This window comes from Frieseomelitta varia, unplaced genomic scaffold (genome assembly GCF_011392965.1).
Source record: "Frieseomelitta varia isolate USP_RPSP 00005682 unplaced genomic scaffold, Fvar_1.2 scaffold_244, whole genome shotgun sequence".
In the NCBI taxonomy this organism is placed as follows: Eukaryota; Metazoa; Arthropoda; class Insecta; order Hymenoptera; family Apidae; genus Frieseomelitta; species Frieseomelitta varia.
Window position 1 is genome coordinate 568,379 of NW_025109973.1, and position 24,132 is coordinate 592,510.

The 24,132-nt window shown below is 26.3% G+C and overlaps 7 protein-coding genes and 1 pseudogene across 20 annotated transcripts; 6 read left to right on the forward strand and 2 right to left on the reverse strand.

The window, feature by feature from the left end:
• Positions 1-524: 524 nt before the first annotated feature.
• On the forward strand, positions 525-3,951 carry LOC122528061 (atypical kinase COQ8B, mitochondrial). Of its 6 annotated transcripts, none has more exons than XM_043652772.1 (11): positions 525-799; positions 978-1,171; positions 1,339-1,875; positions 1,957-2,176; positions 2,244-2,453; positions 2,532-2,647; positions 2,715-2,877; positions 2,959-3,161; positions 3,248-3,400; positions 3,532-3,632; positions 3,704-3,951. In XM_043652772.1, the coding sequence occupies exons 2-11, from the start codon at positions 980-982 to the stop codon at positions 3,876-3,878; spliced, it is 2,070 nt and encodes a 689-aa protein (XP_043508707.1). In that variant the 5' UTR covers positions 525-799; positions 978-979; the 3' UTR covers positions 3,879-3,951. The 6 variants fall into 6 exon arrangements, with proteins under 6 accessions (XP_043508707.1, XP_043508706.1, XP_043508704.1 ...); XM_043652771.1 differs by having other exon boundaries at positions 525-748; XM_043652769.1 differs by having other exon boundaries at positions 540-631.
• Positions 2,601-8,883, reverse strand: LOC122528060 (probable leucine--tRNA ligase, mitochondrial). 3 transcript variants are annotated; one of them, XM_043652767.1, is made up of 9 exons: positions 8,663-8,883; positions 8,396-8,603; positions 7,454-7,847; positions 6,493-7,376; positions 6,052-6,408; positions 5,736-5,976; positions 5,411-5,648; positions 5,007-5,228; positions 2,601-2,686 (listed from the first exon to the last, which is right to left on the reverse strand). In XM_043652767.1, the coding sequence occupies exons 1-8, from the start codon at positions 8,759-8,761 to the stop codon at positions 5,013-5,015; spliced, it is 2,637 nt and encodes an 878-aa protein (XP_043508702.1). In that variant the 5' UTR covers positions 8,762-8,883; the 3' UTR covers positions 2,601-2,686; positions 5,007-5,012. The 3 variants fall into 3 exon arrangements, with proteins under 3 accessions (XP_043508702.1, XP_043508701.1, XP_043508703.1); XM_043652766.1 differs by lacking the exon at positions 2,601-2,686 and adding an exon at positions 3,417-3,625; XM_043652768.1 differs by lacking the exons at positions 2,601-2,686; positions 8,396-8,603 and adding an exon at positions 3,417-3,625 and having other exon boundaries at positions 8,663-8,782.
• On the forward strand, positions 4,092-5,405 carry LOC122528076 (gamma-glutamylcyclotransferase-like). The gene is made up of 4 exons (XM_043652797.1): positions 4,092-4,356; positions 4,486-4,784; positions 4,850-4,954; positions 5,071-5,405. Exons 1-4 carry the CDS (start codon positions 4,252-4,254, stop codon positions 5,090-5,092), a joined length of 531 nt encoding a protein of 176 aa, XP_043508732.1. The 5' UTR covers positions 4,092-4,251; the 3' UTR covers positions 5,093-5,405.
• A 227-nt stretch (positions 8,884-9,110) lies between the features above and the next one.
• On the forward strand, positions 9,111-13,146 carry LOC122528072 (60S ribosomal protein L13-like). 3 transcript variants are annotated; one of them, XM_043652792.1, is made up of 4 exons: positions 9,111-9,134; positions 12,251-12,400; positions 12,469-12,718; positions 12,787-13,146. In XM_043652792.1, the coding sequence occupies exons 2-4, from the start codon at positions 12,258-12,260 to the stop codon at positions 13,042-13,044; spliced, it is 651 nt and encodes a 216-aa protein (XP_043508727.1). In that variant the 5' UTR covers positions 9,111-9,134; positions 12,251-12,257; the 3' UTR covers positions 13,045-13,146. The 3 variants fall into 3 exon arrangements, with proteins under 3 accessions (XP_043508727.1, XP_043508725.1, XP_043508726.1); XM_043652790.1 differs by lacking the exon at positions 9,111-9,134 and adding an exon at positions 11,778-11,892; XM_043652791.1 differs by lacking the exon at positions 9,111-9,134 and adding an exon at positions 11,792-11,831.
• LOC122528020 lies at positions 9,581-11,036 on the forward strand (annotated as a pseudogene).
• A 2,538-nt stretch (positions 13,147-15,684) lies between the features above and the next one.
• On the forward strand, positions 15,685-16,669 carry LOC122528079 (ragulator complex protein LAMTOR4 homolog). 3 transcript variants are annotated; one of them, XM_043652807.1, is made up of 3 exons: positions 15,685-15,824; positions 16,115-16,200; positions 16,272-16,669. In XM_043652807.1, exons 2-3 carry the CDS (start codon positions 16,129-16,131, stop codon positions 16,509-16,511), a joined length of 312 nt encoding a protein of 103 aa, XP_043508742.1. In that variant the 5' UTR covers positions 15,685-15,824; positions 16,115-16,128; the 3' UTR covers positions 16,512-16,669. The 3 variants fall into 3 exon arrangements, with proteins under 3 accessions (XP_043508742.1, XP_043508743.1, XP_043508741.1); XM_043652808.1 differs by lacking the exon at positions 15,685-15,824 and adding an exon at positions 15,861-15,904; XM_043652806.1 differs by lacking the exon at positions 15,685-15,824 and having other exon boundaries at positions 16,009-16,200.
• A 1,012-nt stretch (positions 16,670-17,681) lies between these two features.
• LOC122528070 lies at positions 17,682-20,287 on the forward strand. Its single transcript, XM_043652788.1, has 3 exons — positions 17,682-18,252; positions 18,317-18,478; positions 19,409-20,287. The coding sequence occupies exons 1-3, from the start codon at positions 18,052-18,054 to the stop codon at positions 19,880-19,882; spliced, it is 837 nt and encodes a 278-aa protein (XP_043508723.1). The 5' UTR covers positions 17,682-18,051; the 3' UTR covers positions 19,883-20,287.
• Positions 20,288-22,213: 1,926 nt separating this feature from the next.
• Positions 22,214-23,752, reverse strand: LOC122528073 (dual specificity protein phosphatase 3). 3 transcript variants are annotated; one of them, XR_006306484.1, is made up of 5 exons: positions 23,536-23,686; positions 23,018-23,196; positions 22,726-22,949; positions 22,396-22,642; positions 22,214-22,282 (listed from the first exon to the last, which is right to left on the reverse strand). XR_006306484.1 is itself a non-coding variant. In XM_043652794.1 (5 exons), the coding sequence occupies exons 2-5, from the start codon at positions 23,554-23,556 to the stop codon at positions 22,449-22,451; spliced, it is 618 nt and encodes a 205-aa protein (XP_043508729.1). In that variant the 5' UTR covers positions 23,557-23,569; positions 23,714-23,752; the 3' UTR covers positions 22,214-22,448. The 3 variants fall into 3 exon arrangements, 2 of the variants coding, with proteins under 2 accessions (XP_043508729.1, XP_043508728.1); XM_043652794.1 differs by adding an exon at positions 23,714-23,752 and having other exon boundaries at positions 22,214-22,642; positions 23,536-23,569; XM_043652793.1 differs by having other exon boundaries at positions 22,214-22,642.
• Between the last annotated feature and the right edge of the window lie 380 nt (positions 23,753-24,132).

Below are 24,132 nucleotides of genomic sequence, written 5' to 3' on the forward strand. Positions count from 1 at the left end.
AGCTTATAAAGTGTTGATAAATATAAATATTAAGAAATTAAGATTTAAAATTTTTGTTCAAAAAAATTATTAAAGTAACAATCTTGTTACTTCAATAATCAAATGATTTTTTGCCATTTTTATTATAAGTGAATTTAAAAAGTTCACTTTTTAAAATTTATTACGTATGTATTTAAACTTTGTTTTTTGCAATATATATGTATATGTACATTTATATATAATTTGTAAACAATGCATTAAACAAAGATATTCTTAATAAATTGTAGAATTTCTGTAATTTCTTAATTAACAGATAATAAAATGTTATTAATAAATTAAAAATATAATTTAATAAAATAAAAAATATTAGAGAAAACTCATCACAATAAAAAAAGTTCTTTTAATTAATATAGTTTAATTAATTAATATTTTGCGATAGATAACAATATAAACCGTTAATGTCTCTCTCTCTCTCTCTCTCTCTATATATATATATATATGCTCTAAACATTCGAGAACATGGATTGTATTATGTATATTAATTTTCTTTAGGTTATATATATTGTACAACACTGATGTAGAAGTTTCTTTATGATACATATTTCTAAGGCATTTCTAAGCAATTTAAACATTGAAGAAAAAGACAGATATCGTAATTAAGAACTTATTTTTATTTAAAAAATGACATAGAATTATCAGACACAGAAATATCTATAATAACAAAAAGGCCCCAGTATGTTGTACTATAACCTTTTTTGTACATTTCAAGGTCTGCATTTATTTTAGACATATGCACTACTGGTGGAACATTAATATTCAAGTACGTAATTTCTTAAAATCGAAACACTCTTTATAAGTAGATAGAAAAACTTAATATAAAAAGAAAGAATAGATGTATGTGTGTCTGTATGTATATAAAAGAAATAATATTATCAGTCAAATTTATACCTCAATAGGCAAGTATGTTACAACCAGTTTATAAATCAATTGTATTACAGAAATGTCTCAACATCGAGTGCCTGATGTCATTGGTATACTTAGAGGAGCTAAGATAGTAGCTGATGCTGTGATTAAATACCAAGAAGAAACAGTTAAACATTTAATAAGGACTTCAAGCTTAAAAATTACTGCAGAAAAATATCTGACAGATAATTTGAAAACATTGAATAATATAGAACCAAATAAAATTCCTGTAAGTTCCAAAAATAAATAAAAATTATTAATATATTTTTTTATCATGACAAATACTTTTATAATATAACAATAATCTAACTATAACATTATTATTTGGTGGTCATTAAAATAAATTAATTTTACAAATGAATATTATAATTTTTGTACAGTATAACATATGTATAGGTTCAGATAACAAAAGACCTTAAAGAAGTGGCAGAACGAATAAATGTTGTTGAAAAGGGCATAATAGAATTTATAAAATTAAGAACTAAGGAAGTGACAGGAATATCACTTGATCCAGATAAACCTGTAAAATCTATGAAATCTAAATTACATATTTATAATCCTGCTAAAGATCCAAAAGAAGTGATAGTAGGGATGGATATTCAAAACATGAAATCTGTTACTAAAAGCGATGTACAAGATAAACAGGATAATCTTTCAAAAAAGTACTCAACTGTAAAAGAAAAAATTGAAACAATTTCCAAACTAGAACATGAAGTACCTAAAATTGTACTTTCTGAGAAAGATAAAGCAATTTTAAAGAAATTGGAATTAGAGCATGAAAAAAACATAAAAAGTCAGAACATACAACAGGATATATCAGATACGCTAAAAGCTGATTCTAAGATATTAGAAACTGAAACAACAAAAAATGTAAAAACAGCTCCAGACAATTTTCAAACTAAACCAAAACTATCTGTTAGACCAAAACAAACTGTGAGCTTTTATATTTAATATAAATTATATTATATAATGCATTTTATGTAAATATATAATAAATAAATTTTTCTCTCAAAGCTTTCACCTAATGCAAAAGAACAAAAAGTTCCATCCACCAGATTACAAAGAATGATAAGCTTTGGAACATTAGGAGTTGGTCTTGGTGTGGGTACTTTTGCAGAATATACACGCAGAACATTTGGATTAAAAAAACAAAGTCTTGGAGACACATTTGATAGCTTGTTTCTTACTAAAGCAAATGCAGAAAGAATAGTTTCTACTTTATGTAAAGTAAGAGGTAAGTATCCTTTATCAATTAATAGCCATATAATAGGTACATTTATTAATATATGTATTTATAATAGGTGCAGCTTTAAAAATCGGACAAATTTTAAGTATACAAGATGATACAATTATAAGTCCTGAATTACAAAAAGTATTTGAACGAGTTAGACAAAGTGCTGATTTCATGCCAACATGGCAAGTTGAAAAAGTATTAGGTACTGAACTTGGACACGATTGGAGAAATAAATTAGCCACATTTGAAGATAGACCATTTGCTGCAGCTTCCATTGGTAATTACTATATTTTTTTTTTAAATTAAAGAAGCTTTATTTTAAAGAACATTCTTCATGCTAGAAAAAATATTATAGGCCAGGTACATTATGGTACTTTGTTAAATGGGCAAAGTGTTGCAATTAAAATCCAATATCCTGGTGTAGCCATGGGTATTCAAAGTGATGTTGAAAATTTAGTAGGCATAATGAAGGTATCAAAGTATTTTGATTTTTATTTTATTGTAGATCGCCTGGAAATATATTTAGAAACTTTTACAGGTTTGGAATATTTTTCCAAAAGGGATGTTTATAGATAATGTAGTGGACGTTGCAAAACGTGAACTGGCATGGGAAGTGGATTATATCAGAGAAGCAGAATGTACAAGAAGATATAAACAGCTTGTGAAACCTTATTCAGATTACTATGTGCCAGCTGTAATAGGTAAATTAATAAAATTTGTAATTGGTAAATAGGTAAAAAATTAACAATTTAAATATAAAAATAATCTAATTTTATATTTAGATGAACTATCAACGAGTCAAATTTTTACAACTGAACTGGTAGAAGGAATTCCAGTAGATAAATGTACAAATATGGACATGGAAACAAGGGAACATATCTGCAAATTAATAATGAGATTATGCCTTAAAGAATTATTTGTTTTTCGATATATGCAAACTGATCCAAATTGGTCCAATTTCTTTTATAATACTAATACAAGACAGGTATGTATATGTATATAAAATATTATTATTCGTAAGTTCATAATATTCTTGATATTATTAATTATATTTCTCAATACAATTTTCAGTTAATATTATTAGATTTTGGTGCATGTCGAGAATATGAAAAATCATTTATGGATAAATATATTGAAATAATTTATGCTGCAAGTGAAGGCGATCGTAAAAAAATTTTAAATTTATCTAGAGAAATGGGATTCCTTACAGGATACGAATCTAAAGTATAATATACTTTTTGATATAATATAATATATTTTTCAATAATATTGCTCATTTTTAGAAAAATTACATTTGTACGTTTTTATACATATTTGTACATATTTGTACATTTATTATATTACATTAATTTCAGCTCATGGAAGAAGCTCATGTAGATACGGTAATGATCTTAGGTCAAGTATTCGATAAAAATTTTAAATATTATGACTTCGGTGGACAAGATGTAACTAGAAAGTAAGAATAATTTGATATTAATTAAATTAAATTATTAATAAATTAATAAATCATAATAATATTGATTACAGAATTCAATCACTAGTCCCAACAATATTAGATCACAGGCTTTGCCCTCCACCTGAAGAAATATATAGTCTACATAGAAAATTATCAGGAGTTTTCTTACTATGTGCCAAGCTTCAAGTTAAAATAAATTGTCGTGATATGTTTCGTGAGGTTTATGCAAATTATAAATTTGAATAATGGTATAATTATTAATTAAATATATTTAATTTTAAATATGTATAATTAAGTAAATATACATTTTTACATTCAATACCTTATACTATTTACTTTAACTATACCTATTTACTATACTTTTAATTCGTATAACTGTAAATAAAATTTTTTAAGTTGTATTCCGACATTAATTCATTTATTGTAACATTTTTATTTAAATAAAATTTGTGCAAGTATAATATACAGTTGAACAATGATATAATGTACAATTAAGTATAATACATTTGTAAATATCGTAAATCAATATGTAATACTGATAACGAATGATACCTTAACCTATTCATTCCTTTGTTTTCATTAATAAGTTATCCTGAACAAATTTTATAAATTGATTAAAATGTCTAATAAATTTTTATATTTTGCATATGGAAGTAATATGTTAACGCAAAGAATACATATTAATAATTCAACTGCAGTACGAAAAGATATCGGATTTTTGAAGGTAAATATATATACTACCGAAGGAAATTTCTCACGTGCGTACTTATTACATTCATTTTTATCTTAAACAATAGAATTTATGTCATGTTTTAATAATAAAATTTTATTAATTATACAAATATTATATCAGAATTTCAGATTAGACTTTATAACACATTCAAAAAGATGGGGTGGATGTTCAGCAACAATTGTTCCTACAGAAGATTATGTTGTGTGGGGAGCAATTTGGGAATTAAATGAATGTAACATTTGTACATTGGACAATCAAGAAGGTGTGGCAGATAAATTATATTTCCCTTTAATGGTTGACATAGAAACACTTACTGGTAAAATATTAAAATGCAGAGTGTACCAGCAATGTAACAATCCAAATGAACATATAAAATTACATCTACTACCAAAGCATAGAAGACCTTCACCATTATATCTGTATGTTAATTTAATTCTGTTAAATTTATTCGAAATTTATTACATAATTAACTATTCCTTTACAGAGAAACAATATTAAATGGTGCATATGAAAGTCAGTTACCATATGATTACATTAAAGTTTTAGAAAAAATACCGCATAATGAATATACAGGAGAATATGATATTGGGTAAGAACAATTTTATACTATCTAATTTTTTTTTTACTTTGATTCTTCTTACCTGAGATCACACTGGTACAGTGGCTATATTTTTTTTTGTTGAAATGAATATTTTTGGATCACAGCCTTCCCTTGAAAGAAGTTTAAATTCATCGATCTTATGCTTCTTCAAACGTTTTTGGACAGTTGGTTCATTTTCTATTAAGTTAAGAGCTGTCTCAAGTGATAATTTATCTGTTTCATACTTGGGTATTTTAATCTTTGTGCAGAGTGCACCATTTATCTAATAATATAGTATTAATAATGTATTGCTATGAAATTATTTATAGTATTAAACTATTTTGATTTCTAAGAATTACATAATTGTCACGTGTAATAAATAATATAAAATTATATAATGTATTATAATGTAATGTAAAATTTATATAAATGAAACAATAAATATTTTAAACACTTTGTACTTACTCTGACTTCCACTGCCATTTTATAATTTATATCTATCTCTGGCCATTTTTGTTCCATAACATCCTTATCTAATTCTATTTCATTCTTATCTATTAGGTGATGTTTGGCCGTAGAAAATGCGGACCACAATTCCGAGGCAAAATGTGGTGCAAATGGTGCAAGCATTATAATTTGGGTTGCTAATGCACGTTCATACTCACGACTTTTTTTCATGCATTCTGTAGAAACTTTGCGTATGCTTAATATTAAAAATAAAAAATGGTTAATGTTTCTAAATTTCTAGTCAATAAAATTGTCGACATACAAAAAAAATTGTAATATGTACCTATTTGTAAGTCCTTGCAATCTTGATATTGCAATACTCAATTGTTGAGATCCAATTATATTAAAAGTTACAGACTTTAAAAAGTAATTTCGGCTATCAAACATGTATTCATCATCTTGTGCAAATTTAGGATCAGTAGGTTGTGCTTGGAGCTCTTCTAAGGTTACATTATTGCGATAGTCCGTGAAAGTTTTCACTGTTTTCCATAAGCGACTTTGCCAATTTAATATTCCCGGTATAGCTAAATTTTTATTACTAATATATACATTATTCGATATGTGTCATAATACTTACTTAAAATTATTATAAAACTTACTGTCATGATTACAACGTTTATCCGAAGTTGGTGCCTGATCAGCTAATATAAATAGTCTAGTTGTATCAATTCCATATTTCTCCACAAATACAAGAGGATCAGTGCCATTATATTTTGATTTAGACATTTTGTCCCATGAAACAATGACTGGTTCTTTGGTACTCTTTACTACATATTGTCCTGCATTTTCTTCTACTTCATCTGCTTTCAAATATTTTTGTGTTTTCTTTACTTGATATGTTTTACCAAGTACCATTCCCTGCACAAGCAATTGTTTAAATGGTTCCATAGTGGGTAAAAGTCGTTCTGAATGTAGAAAATAACTTATAAATCTAGCATAATATAGATGTAATACAGCTGAAATTATAACATTATTAAATAAATAAATTATTAAATATATACACTTTATAACTGCAAAGAACTTGAATATTAGATATTTACCATGTTCTTTTCCACCTATATACAGATCGACAGGAAATATTTCTTTTACTTTATTAGTAGCAAACATTTCTTTTATATTTTGTGGATCAATATATCTCAAATAATACCACGAACTATCCACAAATGTATCCATTGTATCTGATTCTCTAACTGCTTCGCCTCCACATTTCGGGCAAGAAGTATTTAACCAATCCTTCATTTCGCGTAATATAGATTTTTTACTTGAAGATGAAAATGTTACATTTGGCAATACTACAGGAAGTTTATCATGTGGTACTGGTTGGATGCCACAATTTGAGCAGTAAATAATTGGAATTGGTGTACCCCAATATCTCTGTCTAGATATTAACCAATCTTGTAATCTTGAACCAACAGGATATCCACCAATTTTCCACTTCTTAGCTTTGGATAATATTTCTAATCTTTTCTTTTGTTGTTCCTCGTAACTTCTTATTGAATGTCGTGTAAATTCAAGTCCAATTAGTTCAGAAAATTGATAGTCATCCATTGAGACAGAAGGTATACCAAGATAAGTATCTCTAAAATTTGGAAATGTAATTTTATCTGTTACAAATATTGGTAATTCATTTCCATTGAACGGATTTACTACTTTTGCATCTATAATTTGAATTCCTTCTACCACATTTTTACAATATTCTGATCTATTTAATAAGCTCTTTGGAGATACTGCAATAAACTTCGCATATTCGATGAATTCTGGACGATTAGTCCAAATATTTATTGTTTTGGGATAATTTGGAATATTTCCTATCAACTGTAATTCAAAACTAGTGCCATTACAATCACCTATCCAATTTTGTTGAATTGTTTTAACATCCCTCCATTCTTTCAATGTTGGATCATTTAAACCTTCAGATAATGATCTGATATGATATAAAATAAATTAGTTAAATATTACTAAGTTTCTTTATTAAGGATTGCTAAGTTCTAATATACTTACTTAGCAAATGGTATAGTTCTAATAAACCACTGATTTAATAACCTTTTCTCTACTTTAGCACCTGATCTCCAAGAGCAATTATTTGTATCAATTTGTTCCTCTGCTAATACAGTTTCATCAATAGGATCCCAGTTAACAAATGATTCTTTCCTATAAACTAAATCTCTATCAAAAAGTTTTAAAAATAATTCTTGCGTCCACTTATAATATTCAGGATCACATGTAGCAAATTCTCTACTCCAATCAAAAGAATAATTCAACAAATTTAATTGATTTCTCATTGTTTTAATGTTATCATATGTCCACACAACTGGATCAAGTCCTTTCTCAAATGCAGCATTTTCAGCAGGTAATCCAAATGCATCCCAACCAATTGGATGAAGAACATTATATCCTGAAACAAAAGAAAATATAAAAACGAGAAATTTTCTAAATATATCAAACAAGATTATATCAATTATATTTCAATTACATTCTTTTAATCTATTTGTTTAATGTATTGCTCGATTCCGTTTCTTTCAAATTCTTAGCCAAATCTCTATATAGAAAAAATATCAAGAAATGAACTGCTGATTTTGAAAACAAATTTTGAAGACTATTGCAACAACTTAAAATTAGAGGAAAAAAACTCAACCACCAAAAAACATCATTGAATGAGTTATTTAAAAAATTCACATTATAGATATATGTGTAGATAATAACAACATATATAGCACAAATTCATTTGTAAAAAATCGCAAAATAAAAAACTATTCTATGTGTGCAATGTAATAGATAATAAATTATGTATGAATATACACATATTCTATAAATACATATTTAATCATATTATACGCATTATTAGAATTAAATTTAAAATGCCTATAATAATCATGTTTGGCTAATATTGTCAACCTGCTTGGAACGGTTTTTCATTGGTTTTCCAACTATTAAAAAATTTACCTTTCATTCTATAAAAACGAGCAACTGTGTCACTTATTGTATAAACTCTTACATGACCCATATGAAGCGTTCCAGAGGGATATGGGAACATTGACAATACATAAAATCTTTTCCTTATATTATCTGTATCATCGTACTGATGTAAATTAACTTTATCCTTCCAATATTTTTCTATACTTTTTTTTAATTCATCCGTAATGTCTTTATTCTAGAAATAAATTATTTTCTATATATTACATATATATTTGTTTACAAGACAGAACATACCGAAAATTGGCTTATGCCACATGAAGCATATCGACAAATGATATTTTTAAAAAACGTATTAATCATATAATATGACATAAATGATTTGATGATCTTCATTTTTTTAACTCAATTATTTAAATATTTACTTAAACATTCTAGAATTAAATATAAAACATTTAAAGCGTGTTTACAATATAAGTTGCCATATTTTTTAACTACTATAAAGGAGCTATGTTCCATATTTAAATTGTCATAATAAAATTATTTACAAAATTAATTAGCAGATAAATGATATTTCCAAAATATGATTTTATCACACAAATATATAATTTCAAGTTTCATTTGATAAATTTTATTTTGCTGGTAAACTAAAACTTCCGCTTCGTGCAATTGATTCTTTTTCCGGTATTTTTATTTTCTATACATAAGTTTGTAAATGACTTCCTAAATCCAATTAAAAACTTAATATCCTGAAATAATACTTTGCAAAAGAATTGTTATCATTTACGTTTTCAGACACAATTAACCAATATAATTGTAATTTTCGAATTAATAAGAAAATTTTTGACAATAATCGTGCTATTATTTTTTCATATATTTTATTTGGAATTAATTTATAATTAATTTTTTTAATAGAAAGATATGTCGATAATAATTATAGAAGTGTCATAAAATTATGATAAAATTTTATTCAATGGAAAATTAGTGTTTATTTTGTTTACATTTATGATAGTAATGTTTATAACCTATTACACATCAATACATGGATTTTCAGAAATATTTATATTTAAAGTAGTTTTTGAAAAGCGAATACATATATAAATTTTTATTTTTGTTTTAGTTCAAACACTGGGAAAGGGAAACCACATAATCCCTAATTGTCATTTTCACAATAAATAACAAACACGTGTTAGAACACAATTCAACCAAACGGCAATGAAGTATCGTCGAAAAAAATATCATATCAGGAAAACTCGTGTTGTTGCGCCAAGCTAAATAATACACTTTTATTTTACAGTTTATTTATTTAAATTATTTAAATTAATTTTAATAAATTTTAAGGCCTGTGAAGTTACTCAGACCTGTGGTACATTGCCCAACAGTGCGGTACCACACGAAAATTAAACCAGAAAAAGGTTTTTCTTTGGCAGAATTAAAAGCCAGTGGTATAAATAGAAGATTAGCGACAACCATTGGAATTGCAGTAGATGCAAGAAGATGCAACAGCTCAGTTGAGTCTTTGCAAACAAACTCTCAAAGACTCAAAAACTATAAATCTAAATTGATTCTCTTCTGAATGAGAAGAAAGTGAATATTATTTCAAAACGTATGATGTTGAAAGAAAACTACAATACTAGATAGAAGATTTTATTTCAATAATTTCGGTGCTATGTACCTTATATATAACATCATGATTATGTATTATTAGAATTGTATAATATATTATATATATTATATATTATACGTTATATTATTATTATATATTATTAATTGTATTATATAATTAAAATTGAAATACAGAATTAAAAGATAGAAATATATAGAAATGTACAGAACAGAAGAAATTAAAGTTATAGAACTAATATAATATCGCTCAGAACCGAAATGTTTTTTTTATATTTTTATATTTTCTTGAAATATAACAGTTTGAAACAGTTATTTTCAGAATTATTTGAATATCATTATATTATTTAACAATTTAATTATGTTAAAAGAATTTCCCTTACCAGCGAAAGTAAATTTTCGTTCATTGTAAAAATTGATTTCGATTTATTTACACATAACTTTCGTTTTGACAGATGATAGCATACTACGTGTAATATTATATATTGAACAATTGAGCGACAGGCACAGAGCTTGCGGCCAGATCCGTTACGGTAATAAAAATTAGAGCAGGAAAAGAATTTACCCTGGCAGAATTAAAAACCAGTGGTTTAAATAAAATATTTGCCAAAACTATTGGAATTACAGTAGATCCTAGAATACGGAATAAGTCAGTTGCGTCTTTATAAATAAATATTCAAAGACTCAAAGAATGTAGATCTAAATTGATTCTCTTCTCAACTGAACGAGAAAAAAATAAGTATTATTTTGAATTTAAGAGCTCCTAAAAAAAGATTATATACTAATGTTGTGTATGAAATTAGCCTAAGAATGATGATACTACTGAAGAAGAGATGAAACTTTCCATGCAAGTTAAAGGAGAAATCATGTCAGTTAGACACGAAGCACAAGTTAAAGCTAAGGCTCCTGTAATTTCGTTGGAGGAAGCGAAATTGGTTGCATATGCAATTCTTCGTAAATCTCGGGCTGATGCCAGGCAGTAAAAATTCGTGTGAAACATGCAAAAGATGCAACAGAAAATCCAGATAAAGTTGCTAAAGAAGATTAAAAAATAATGTGAAACTATTATTAAAGTCTACAGTATATGTTCTATTAATTGGAAACAATTTTTTCCATTGTAAAATCTAGTCTTTTCAAAATCTCTCTGTATTCTAAAATTTAGTGTAAGGAAAAATGTAAATTATCTACAGTTCTACATCGGATATTAGTCATACTGTGTAAAACAAGTTTGAAAGTCAAATTCAAGTTTGCACTTTTCAGAGACTTGTTTTAAATCCTTTTTTTTTTTTTTATAAAAAATGGGTAAAAAATCATTACACATTTCACTATATAAAGAATGAGAAACAGTTTATTAATATTTTAATTAATAACTGCTTAATTTCGTGTCAAGATGTAATTTCTCTTACGAGAAAAAGGTATGTCAACTACGTATAATAAAGATATTGTAAAAATATAGTAAAAATTATTGCGAGAATATGCTCATTCGAATTGCTTTAACTAATGCTTCAAATATCCAGTGAAAGAATGTTAGTTGTTTCTGTCACTTTGGTAAGTGATGGACAGAAGAACTATACAAAATCTAAAATAATTTATTCGAATAGAAGATTTAGCGGTCTTTCTATCACACAATATTTCGGCGCAGAATTAGCAACATTCATATTTTTTGCATTTCAATTCCTATCGTCAGTATGTGCATCAGTGTTGCCGTGCAAACGCTGCTTAAATCGGTACGGCAGGATGTGACACAAAAATGATAAAGAGCATATAAATGCATTAGGTACCACATCTAGTCTGTATCTCGTTTGTGCTAAAGTTTTTACCTCGTGGTAAATTTGTGAAATAGGCAAGCTTGTAGATTTAAGATCCAATTAAAAACTTAACATCCTGAAATAATACTTTGCGAAGTAATAAAAAATTGTTATTATTTATGTTCATTTTCAAACACAATTGAACAATATTATTATAATTTTCGAATTTATAAGAAAATTTTTGACAGTAATCGTGCTATTATTTTATCGTGTTTGATTGGGAATTAATTTATTATTAATTTTTTAATAGAAAGATGTGTCAATAATAATTATAGAAATGTTATAAAATTATGATAAAATTGTGAAATTTTATTCAATGGAAAACTAGTATTTTGTTTATTTATAATAGTAATGTTTATAACCTATTACGCATTAATTGGATTTCCAGAAATTTTTATATTTAAAGTAATTTTTGAAAAGCAAAGACGTATATAAATTTTTATTTTTGTTTTAGTTTAAAAATGGGCAAGAGAAATAATATGATTCCAAATGGGCACTTCCATAAAGACTGGGAGAGATTTGTTCACACATGGTTTAACCAACCAGCCAGAAAGTACCGCCGCAAACAAACTAGAATTAAGAAAGCTCGAGATGTTGCGCCAAGGTAAATAATACTTTCATTTTACAGTATATTTATTTAAATTATTTAAATTAATTTTAATAAATTTTAAGGCCTGTGAAGTTACTCAGACCTGTGGTACATTGCCCAACAGTGCGATACCACACAAAGATTCGACCAGGAAAAGGTTTTACCTTGGCAGAGTTAAAAGCCAGTGGTATAAGTAGAAGATTAGCGACAACCATTGGAATTGCAGTAGATGCAAGAAGACGCAACAAGTCTGTTGAGTCGTTACAAACAAACGCTCAAAGACTGAAAGAATATAAATCAAAATTGATTCTCTTCCCATTGAACGAGAAAAAAGTTAGTATTATTTTCAATTTAAGAGCTACTAAAAAAAGATTATATACTAATATTGTTTATGAAATTAGCCTAAGAATGGTGATGCTACTGAAGAAGAGATGAAACTTGCCACACAAATTAAAGGAGAAATCATGCCAGTTAGACACCAAACACGAGTTAAAGCTAAGGCTCGTGTAATTTCGGAGAACGAGAAGAAGTTTTCTGCTTATACAACTGTTCGTACAGCTCGAGCTGATGCCAGACTAGTAGGAATTCGTGCGAAACGTGCGAAAGATGCAGCAGAGAATCCAGATGAGGTTGCTAAAGACAAAAAGCCTAAAAAGTAATTTGGAACTTTGTAAATAAAATTCATGAGAAATAAATCATGTTTATTGAAGTAAATCGTATTTTGCATTATTCATTTCAATAAAATTTTATTTATCATTAGAGTTTGTAATATGTTTTTGTACGATGTATACAATAGAGTTTAATTGTTTATTGTAAGATTTAAAACCACAAATGAGATGTAGAATAAATGTTATATGTATCATTAAATCATACGTTAAAAATCTATAAATTACGAATTTAAAATCGTTTTATATAGTTTCTATTTCTTTTCTTTTCTATGTTTTGATAAGCTAAATTTTACATATGTTATTTCTTATATTTTCATACATTGATAAATGTTGTATATATTTAGTCCATTTTACAACTAGATTTTAAATATTTAACTTAAATTTAAACATTAAATCAAAACAGTTTTCAGTTTGTAGCATTTATCAAACGTTATCTTTGTTATATCTCAATTAATATTATTACAATTTCTAAAATAATGAAATATCAAATATAAATATAAATATACAAGAAATGAGGTCTGCTTTACTACTTCTTAATTAATTAATTAGCAGGTAAGGTAGATGTTTATATTATCAATTAATATTATCAACAATCAATTTCTAAATAATACTTTGTATAATATACAATGAAAGTATTTAAATGTTAACATTTTGAACATGGTGAAATCCGATATTCTGCTAGAAAATTATCAAACTAAATCTAAAGAATAATATATTATTTAAAGCTTCAATTCAAATTTATAATCATTTAAGATTAATGCAACATCCTGCTGCAGTTTTATAAAGTTTATATTTAATAGTTAGAAATTATATAAAGTTTATGTCTAATGTAAATGTAATTATTATACCATCAAAATCTGCAATGGATCAATTTTAACCATCAGGAAATTTAGTTTTATGTGTAACAAAAAATACATTATATGTTAGATCTACTCATATATTTTATGTTATTAATAAATACGTACGAATGTAAGGCTTAACCTACAATAAAGTGTTGCAATATTAACTTTTGACCAACAAATTGTTATAATCACTAAAAATCTCATTGTTGTGGAATCTCTAGAAACCTTTTATTATTCTAATATATTTCACTATTCTATCATATTCTATCTAATATATTTTACAAGCTAATTTGAAATTTCGTTCATAACATTTTTTTATTAAATGTAAATATAAACACAATGAATAATTTCAATTTAAGAATTATTTAATACTTCTTTTTTAAAGAACAGTCAAGCTGCGACTCATAATTTCTTTGAAACTTTTTATCTTTATAATGAGTAATATGATGCAATAAAAAAAAATTTAACTTTGAACTTCAAACTCAAAATCAATTTTGTATGGATTTTTTTTTATAAATCTCCATCAATTCAGAGATGGGCAAACTCAAAAAACGAAATGTAGAATTTCATCCATGGATTTCATCTACTGGATTGGAATGATCAAGAGGATTAGAGAAAAAGAGAGCAAGTTTTCAAATTTAAATTTATTTTATTTGTTTGAAAAATATTTTTCTTGGTTCCAGACAAAGATATATTTAATATTATCCAAGCAAAATTTTTGGTTCAAATTTATTATTTTGTAGGTTGCTGAAATCAAAATTCCGTTTTTTTCACGGAATTAAACAGTTTTCGAAATTATTCGTATAGTTTGTTATATCACAAGTTATTTTTGAATACTGAATATGGGGAAATTATGGCCAAAATATTATGCACCTGAGAGTTCAAGGATTATGATAGTTTTTGAATGTCATAAAAATTATTTTGAATACGGATAAGTCGAAACATCAAAATGTCGAGATTTCACAAAATTCAAGATGGTTTCGAATTTCGAGAATTTAAAACTCTTAAGAATAAGCACAAAATCAATGAATAAGCAATCATTTGCAAGATGAACAAAATGTTTGAGTTGTGTATATCTCAAATGTTCAGTACGAGATGCTTCATCAACACGGTTTTTATTTTTATGGCTGTTGTAATGAAACGAAATTTTAAGGAGGTGGACACAACTCTATGTCTGTTGGTGTTTTTCGAAACTACAGCTTAAAATATAATTATCTACTGAAAATTCAATTCATAAAAAATTTATGATCCAGCAAATAGATCACGAATAAATACTTATATAGATTATCAAACTACAATTTCTTTCACAATTTTCTTTTTCCTTGTACATTCTTTCTTCCATCTTCATCTTTCATATTTTAAAACTTCTAATAATTCTTCCGATGGAAAATCCACTAAATTGAATAAAGTTTTGGTAACTTGCTAAAGTACTGTATGATCGAATCACTTTTGTATGAAAATACATATTCAATTGCAAAATGCCTTTACGAATTGCCTAGTGACATATATATATATATATATATATATATATATATGTTTTTTCTTTCTTTCTCTTTTCTTCATGAAGGCCTGCATTTGATAACTTTCATTATGTCATATCTATTTTTTCCAATCAATTTCATTGTATAATAAAATGCATTTTCTTATAAACAAATTTTTTAAAAATCAAATAATACTATAAAATTGATTATTACAAAACTAGTGAATGAAACCAGATATATGTTGCACTATAAAATAACAGAAAATAATAATAGGAGATCAGAATATATAGGATATAAAAAAAGTATGTCAAGTCTATTGATAAGGAACAAAAAAATATTGCATGTCAGGTCTATTCTGTACTTGTGTTACTGATTTTACCAACTTTGACAATATAAGTCTTACATTCACTGTAGCAAATTGTACAAACATAGAAAATACTTTTTCAAGGTTGGTATTTTGAAATGTAAGATATGTATAAGTATCATACTATAACTATTTATCATATTTATTCTGCCGTTAATCAATGTGTAAATAAATAAATAAAAATTGTTATGATTTTATGGAATTGTCAACGAATTTTCATTGATATATTTAATTTTTCTGAAAATTTATCAAACATAAATTAATTCGTCGATACAGTTAACTTATTGAAACATAATAATACAAAAAAAGTTGTATTATTATGAATATTTAAGAGAAGAAATAAAAGAATACCATTTTAAAGTACCATATTAAAGATTAAAAAAAGAATATGCTTTCACTGGAACGTATTCCAGATCAAATTGGACATCTGGTTTTGACAGAGGATGGAGCTGTACTAACGGTAGTATTTTTTTGCTCTTTAAATTATATATAGAATAAAATCTTAAAACTGTATGTTTTGTTTTATTCTAGTCTGGAGGTGAATTGGAAAATGATGAAAGATTTGCAAACATTATTATAGGTTTAGTCACACTAACCAATAAAATTGATCCCAAAGCATTTCCTAACAATGAGGCTTTTGATAAAATATCGATAACATATCCAGATCATTGTTACATTATTTGTCTCTCAAACAAAAAGATTCATATAGTGAAGAAAAGATTGTTATCTTTAACATCTGCAACTGTAGAACAGCCTCTTATTGATGTATAAGTAAATATTATCCATTTGTACAAAAATAAAATTAAAACAAAATGAAACAATTTAATAAAAATATATATAAACATGTTCAGTCATTGTTTGCAAATTTTTGTAATAATATTAAACTAATCTAAATAGAAGCGTGATGTTAATAAATCTGTCATAATTAATATCTCATTTTTATTTCATTTTTTTATAAATATTATATAGGGTGTTTCTGGGTTAAATCGCCAAACTTTAGATATTAATTTAGGACCATAAAACAAACAAATTTTTTCTGTGGAAGTATGTTTGCAAATACTTCCTTCAAGACATATTTATTTCTAAAGTAATATATCAATCGGCCACTTCTTCTGTTGATAGGTATAATGCTTGTCTTTTGAGCAACATATGTAATAATTACAATTATTAATAATAAATACAATTTTCTTTAGTAATATACGTAATAAACCTGAATTATTTCGATGGCGTACATTACTAAATCCTACAACTTTAGTAGTAAATATTTCTTGAAGAAAGCATTTACTAGCATACTTATAAAGGAAAAATTTGTTTTAGAGTCTTAAATTCATATCTAAAGTTTAGCGATTTAACCCGGGAACATCCTGTATATTATATACGTAAAATAAAACATAAATTATATTTATTATATATTTTTATTACAAATACAAAGTACTATAAATCATCTATATCAGAATAATCGAATAGGTAATATACTACCATTTTGGATGTCAAAGAATCTTATTGAAGAAATAAGAGTATATATAGTACATGTATTTGATCTGTTTCTTTTTTAGAAGTATTGTTTGGTACAAAATGTTAATCTCTTGTTTGTATAATGATAATCAATCATTTCAAAGGATTATGTCTATTCTTTTTCATATATGAAATACATAAAACAAATATTATAATACATTATAGAAATATCAATCATTACCTATAGTTAATTTTATATCATGTTTATGTTTATTATTTAATTCACTCTTTTAAACAATTCTAAATCCAAACTGTTCTTATTTTGTATTTTATTTCGTGTTTACAAATAGTTTTTAATAATTAATTCTCAAAATATTTATAGCATAAAACTACCATAAATAATTAAATGCATTGTAAATAAAGTAGTAGCACAAACGAGATATATGAATAGGACATTGCCACAGACGAAAGTACATATATGAATATACTTCGTCTGTGCTACTACTAACACTCGTATGATAATGAAGTTCATATGATATAATGTAAAAGTATGGAGACCATATGATATGTAAAAGTATGGAAACCAATAGCTCTCGAAGAGGGGCATAAATCACCAGGTCTATCCTAAAGGTACGTGTCTATTGAGAGTAAAACTGTCGCGAGTTGCTCTCGAGAGTATTTCTGGCAAATGGATATTGCTTCTGAGAGTTACTGTCTGAGAGCATCGCTATTTGAGAGTCGACGTCTCGCGACTTGCTCGGAAATGGACACAATATTATACTGCTCTCGGACAGTTACTATTTGAATTCCTGCTCCGGTTTCAAAGTCCTGAGAGTACTGTCGTGCGAGCAGAATAATGAATAATAAAAAAGTGTGGTCAAAAAGTGAAATTATTGAACTAATTTCTCAATATGAAGAGAAATCGGTATTATGGAATACTAAAGATATTCAATATAGAAACAGGGAAACCAAAGCAAAAATTTTTGAAGAATTTGCATTGAATTTCTCTTGTTCTGTGGAGGAAATTCAACGTAAAATACATAATTTGCGGAATCAGGTAAGTATATGCAATTAAATCAATAAAATTAAATAAATATATTATTTAATTATACAAAATATAGATGTCACAGGAATTGAGAAAAGTGAGGAAAAAATCAAAAAGCGGAAGTGGTACAGACAATTTAATATGTAGTAACTGGCCATATTTTCAAGCTATGCGGTTTTTAGTGCCAGTACTGACTAACGATAACACGTTGTCATATACAGAAGCTTCAGTGTCTGTTGTAAGTAAAAGCCACGAAACTTCACCAGCCGTTGTCATAAAAAAATCTTTGAATTCATTTCTCACATTTTTCTGAGAAGTGGCATAATTATTTCGATTTCTTTTATGTAGTGGAAGAAAAACATTGTCGGATAAGTTTTCATCTCATCAACTGCCTAATCCTAATTCGTGAGAATATTCGTCCTCAGTGTCAATCCCGAATGTAAATAATTTATACGCGAAAAATTTGAAAATAACAAAAAATTATGTAATGTGCACATAGCTAAAACAATGTTTGTTACAACCTCCGGTATTGGATTTATAACTCTTCGTAGAATTCGAAATTTATTGGCAATTATACCAAACCGTACCTAATTTTCTATTATTCGTCGTGCTCTCGACAACCGACAATTGAAAATAGGATTTGATGCTGGTTGATCTTGAAAAGGATACGATTTTTAAAATATATTTTTTCATGGTAAATGCGTCATCGGTGACAAAGCAATATGGTATGGGCATATCTCAGCATTTGGAAGATTTATAGTGCTTTGCTCGAGTCCATTATTTAGAAAACAGTTCTGAAAAACTCCTCGATCAGAAACTCTTCCATTGCATCTAACGTCGATAAGTAAACTTGTAATCGGCACCAACAATGGCTAATAAAATAATACTGTACGTTCCTTTATAGTTGTAATAATGGCTTCCACTATTTTTTGGAGTTTGTATTATAATATGTTTTTCATCAATGGCACCGAGACAATGAGGAAAAGTCCATTGATTATAAAAATCTTTAGCATTCCAACTCGGCTGTTGTTGTTAGAAACTAAAAAATATTATGACCATAATTTTATCCTATTACATTTATTAAACTAAGAACTATTAACTATTCAAACATTAAATAACATTAATGAATAATTGTATTTGATCCATATAAAAATGTTATTTCTTTTAGGGAGAAGACAAAACAGAAGACAAAGCAGAAGAAAAAACAGAAGATAAAAACGAAAACAGGATACAATCAAAAAAACGGAAGCATAAAAATAATGATGTGGATGAAGAGCTATATAAATCAGCTTTAAGAACTCTCCAAAAAGAACCGGACGATTACGATAAATTCGGCCAATATGTAGCGTTGGAGCTTAAGTCGTTAAAATCTGATTTCAATAAGGCACGCTTGAAAAGCGAAATACGGAAAATTATTGTCCGTATCGCAGATGAAGATCTGTATAGTTCTTTTTCAAACCAGACATCATCATCAATTTCCACGCCAATACCGTCTCCCGCTTTTGAATCGGAAGGATCTCAATCTCTTCAACAATTTCAAGAATCATGTCATGATTATGATTATGAAGATACAAAGATAAAGACAGCGATGGCTGATATAGCGGCAAAACTTGTAGTATGTCACAAATACATACATAGGTAGGATTCAATGAGCTAATATTGGCAAATATTTCAGAAACTAAGAAATTCCGACAATTATATATATAGGAAAATGGGAATATGAAAAAGTTGTAAAAAATGTTGATTTCTACAAAATATTTAAATTTTTGAAATTGATAGGAACATAATACATCAGCGGTTTTACCTTTATTTAATTATATTTGCCCAAATTATCCAAGTGCGAGTACTCGACACTGCGGAATTGGATTAGATTAAACAATTTTGGTTGAGTTCGAACAGTACCTGAAACGTACGAACCTGCCTTTCGCTAGTTTAACTATTTTATTGAGTTTTATTCTGATGATCAAAACAGTAACAGAAATATGAAAGATTTAAAGAATTATTAAGGCTCTACGAAATTAAAATTACAATTTTTCGATATATATAAGTAATACTTTTTTATAAAAAATTTTGAGTTGAATTAAATATTATTATATTCACAAAATCGTATTTCACCTTCATATTACTTCTACAGTGAGATGAATTTTGTGTCTATCAACAAAGAAACAATACTAGATTATGATTCCCATGAAATTATATTCACTTCTTATTTAAACTATTTTTTTATATAATATTTTCAATTAGTATTCATAAATCTAGATACTCTGTATAATATTTTTAATATATTTATAATTAATATTTTTTTAATAAAAATTATATAATACATAATATAGTAGCAATTATTGGTATAATATTAATCAATAATTGTATGATAGTAATATAATATTAATTTATTAATATATATACTATAATAATATAGTAATATCTCGGTTTGTTGAACGACTTTCATCTCACATTTTTGCAACAAAAGAATCTCTATTCCAATAGACAAGTGTTGTTCACGAGCTGTAATGGGAGGATGTTCCTTAATTTCTTTCTTTATTAGTTTTGTAATATATAAGGTCTATATTTCATCTTAGAAACATTTTAAAACAGGCAAAAATAAATTTCATTGTAGAAGTTTCTAATGAAACAGAAATACAGTAAGTTTTAAGTAAATTCTAACGACAGAAAAGGAAAAGATAAAACTCCCAGAACAATCGATATATAATAGTACTTTCATAGAAGGAAATACTCCCTAAATTATGAAATTATATTTTCGCATGTAATTTATCTATTTATTATGCATATCCTTTTAAGATTGTATGCACTTTTATTGTCTTCGATTTTATGCATTAAATACTATTATAAAAATATAAACAAGCAATCATTTGGGATTCTAAAATGAATTGATCATTTTATGTTAATTCTTATAGAGAACTGAATTTCAGTTTTCGAATGAACATTTTTCAGAACGAATTATTAATCGAGGTTCTATTGTAATTTATTTATAATATTATTTATAATAATAATAATTGATTAATATATAATAATGTGAATTATTATAAGTGATAATTTTATATACATAATTATACCTTCGTCGTGATGAATAGTATAAACTATATGATTACTATCTCGTACATGTATGTGTGACATAATATCTAATTTTTAGATAATTAATAATAAACTTTGAGTACGATATTAACAATATATCAAACTACTTATATATTTTGATTGAGTTTATTCAATTTTTATGCACAATTATTTATATACAACTAGCGATTTCCTCGGCTTTGCATATTTTTTTTAATCATGACACAAATGATTAGAAGGCGATTTTACGTAAAAAAGTTGAAAAGAAAAATATTTTTTCATACAAAGCTCCGTTTTCAAGAAATTCAGCTTTGAAAACTTATCAAGCATCCTTAAATTTAACTTCGGACAGAATAAAAATATATCATCAATAGGACATTATTCTGTATACAAAAATAAGTCAAAATTTTTGACTTGTTTTAAATAGAATTTGAACATGTTTAATTAAAAATTGGTTTGGTATAATGTATTTGATAAATTTTCAAATTTAAGTATTTTGTAGAAAACTTTTATTTTACATTTTTCACTTATTCTCTTTATTTAAATGAAAAAAATGTCATTCTTCTCAACTTTTTGTATACTAAATCATTACGGTTACAAAAGTATCTTATAATTAAATATTTAAAATTAGTGAATAATTTATTTTGATAAAGATTAACTATGATAATTTTAAAAAATGATTTGTACGTTTAACGTTAATTTTTTATTGCAAACTGTAACACAAAAACGATTGCAGGTTATCTTTTAAAAATAGATGCATGCTGTCTCAAACATTTTTGTACAATCTTTTATGCTTAATTCTTTCATGCATTATTCTGATATATCTCTATAATTCAAACAGTATAAGCCAAGAAATTATTCGGACAACCATTTTTTTCTTTTTTTCCTCGATTCTCTTTTGTCACAGATTTTATTTTATGTTATGTAAAGATTAATGTTTCACACACTTAAATCTTGCTCGAGAAATGCTCTATAAAATGATGAAACTGATGTTAAAATTTAACCACAAGTTTTCGAGTTCATTTTGTATATACAAAGATATGTATCAGAAATTGTTTATACCATGAAGAGACATACATATACCTATAGAATTCGATGCATTATGTATTGTTTACAAATTTCAAAGTTGCATTCATTCAGTGCTGTCTTCGTAACTGATTATCTAACTGTGCTAACTGATGAAGAAAACCGCTATTTGGTTGGACGAAACGATTTTTGCGAACTGTTCGAATTGCATCTGTGGCGAGCATTCCTTTTTTGATCATTAAATATGCTAACACACATGTTGCACTACGTGAAATTCCTAACATACAGTGAACAAAAGCTTTACCTAATAAAAGGGGAAATTTAATTTTAAACAATGTACTTGAATTTTCTTACACTTTTTCTTTAATTACTAAATTGTTGCATTACCTCCAGTGGAAATAGCTTCATCAATAAAGTCTGCAATAATATTAAAGTACTTGCTAATATCTGTAGTACACATATCAATAAGTGGTAGGCCAAGATATTTTATTGTTGTGTCAGAATAATAACTCTTATTAGTATTTACACATCCAAATCTTTTTCCTTCAGCAGCATTAAGCAAATGTGTTATACCCAACATTTTGAGATATTTTTTATTTTTTGCTGTGGAACTGAAAAGTATTAAATGCAAATTAATCTTTTTTAAATATACAGACATAAACGATATTAAAATACTTACGCATCACCAATATATATTCCAGGATATACTTCGTCACAGTCAATATCTTGTTGAACACGGTAATATTCAACATCATCCCGATTATGATCAAATCCTGGTAGCATTTTATTTTCAGTCTGTGTTCCATATAAAGCTTCTGCTAAGCGACTCTGAGTGGTTTCTCCACTAGCTAAATGTTTCTGAAAGTTTATGAAATAGAAGTTTACTACAAACAATAAAGTTTTGCAATATTAATAATTAATAGTTTGATTTTATTAGATGTTTGATAGTTCGACTTAAAAGAATTATAAATTTTATGATATTACTTTGAATTATAATTTTAAGAAATCAAACGATTTTTATTTTTTTATATATTTTTTTATTATCAAAATGCCTAAAATTTATTATTTTTAAACGAAATGTTGGGCAGTCCAAATATAATTTTTTACATCATGAAATGTAAATGAACAATTTTGAAGCAATAGCAGTTTTTAATATACATGTAGATAATAATATCATTTTTTATAATGTATACTTACATTCCTCAGACTGTTATCCATTTGAAAAGGTTACCTATAAATTAATAAGTTATTATAATAAACGAAAGAAACAGCAAGATAATGAAAGGTATCTTGTATTTTGCTGCTATGACGATTGAGTATGACTAATTATAAATTCTTACATATATATAAAACAAATATAGCCATAAATACTTACAAATCACGATAATTATATTTACAAGATATGTATATATATATATATATATGTATATATATGTATAATATATATATATATATATATATATATATATATATATATGTCTTTATTTGATGTATTCTAAATAAGAATTTTATTAAACAATTCGATATTTTGATATGCCAAAAATTTGTCGCGTGTAATTTTTTAAAATACAACTATTTAAAATTTCAACTCGAATTAAAACTTTATTATCTTGATATTTGACTACATTTCTAAAAATATCTAACATACGTACGTAACTTTTTAAATTGGTTTATTTTTTAAACTAGATCGTAATCATACATTGTAATTGTTATTACGAGTTTAAAAAATAAATTCTAGAAACGAAAAATTTGATTGTTCCTAGATTCCGATAAATTGAATGAAGCTAAATTTTA

Bases quoted from the DNA above. Each gene is read 5' to 3' on its own strand.
- LOC122528061 (XM_043652769.1), top strand. From the start codon at position 571: ATGATACATATTTCTAAGGCATTTCTAAGCAATTTAAACATTGAAGAA. The intron at 1,172-1,338 runs GTAAGTTCCAAA...ACATATGTATAG, and splicing joins TAGAACCAAATAAAATTCCT to GTTCAGATAACAAAAGACCT. The intron at 3,162-3,247 runs GTATGTATATGT...TACAATTTTCAG, and splicing joins ATAATACTAATACAAGACAG to TTAATATTATTAGATTTTGG.
- LOC122528076 (XM_043652797.1), top strand. From the start codon at position 4,252: ATGTCTAATAAATTTTTATATTTTGCATATGGAAGTAATATGTTAACG. The intron at 4,357-4,485 runs GTAAATATATAT...ATATTATATCAG, and splicing joins AAGATATCGGATTTTTGAAG to AATTTCAGATTAGACTTTAT. The intron at 4,785-4,849 runs GTATGTTAATTT...ATTCCTTTACAG, and splicing joins AGACCTTCACCATTATATCT to AGAAACAATATTAAATGGTG.
- LOC122528060 (XM_043652767.1), bottom strand. From the start codon at position 8,761: ATGAAGATCATCAAATCATTTATGTCATATTATATGATTAATACGTTT. The intron at 8,604-8,662 runs GTATGTTCTGTC...ATTTATTTCTAG, and splicing joins GTGGCATAAGCCAATTTTCG to AATAAAGACATTACGGATGA. The intron at 7,848-8,395 runs GTAAATTTTTTA...CTTTTGTTTCAG, and splicing joins TCGTTTTTATAGAATGAAAG to GATATAATGTTCTTCATCCA.
- LOC122528072 (XM_043652792.1), top strand. From the start codon at position 12,258: ATGGGCAAGAGAAATAATATGATTCCAAATGGGCACTTCCATAAAGAC. The intron at 12,401-12,468 runs GTAAATAATACT...ATAAATTTTAAG, and splicing joins GCTCGAGATGTTGCGCCAAG to GCCTGTGAAGTTACTCAGAC. The intron at 12,719-12,786 runs GTTAGTATTATT...TTATGAAATTAG, and splicing joins TCCCATTGAACGAGAAAAAA to CCTAAGAATGGTGATGCTAC.
- LOC122528079 (XM_043652807.1), top strand. From the start codon at position 16,129: ATGCTTTCACTGGAACGTATTCCAGATCAAATTGGACATCTGGTTTTG. The intron at 16,201-16,271 runs GTAGTATTTTTT...GTTTTATTCTAG, and splicing joins AGGATGGAGCTGTACTAACG to TCTGGAGGTGAATTGGAAAA.
- LOC122528070 (XM_043652788.1), top strand. From the start codon at position 18,052: ATGAATAATAAAAAAGTGTGGTCAAAAAGTGAAATTATTGAACTAATT. The intron at 18,253-18,316 runs GTAAGTATATGC...TACAAAATATAG, and splicing joins TACATAATTTGCGGAATCAG to ATGTCACAGGAATTGAGAAA. The intron at 18,479-19,408 runs GTAAGTAAAAGC...TATTTCTTTTAG, and splicing joins CAGAAGCTTCAGTGTCTGTT to GGAGAAGACAAAACAGAAGA.
- LOC122528073 (XM_043652794.1), bottom strand. From the start codon at position 23,556: ATGGATAACAGTCTGAGGAAT. The intron at 23,197-23,535 runs GTAAGTATACAT...ATAAACTTTCAG, and splicing joins TGGATAACAGTCTGAGGAAT to AAACATTTAGCTAGTGGAGA. The intron at 22,643-22,725 runs GTAATGCAACAA...CCCTTTTATTAG, and splicing joins TGAAGCTATTTCCACTGGAG to GTAAAGCTTTTGTTCACTGT.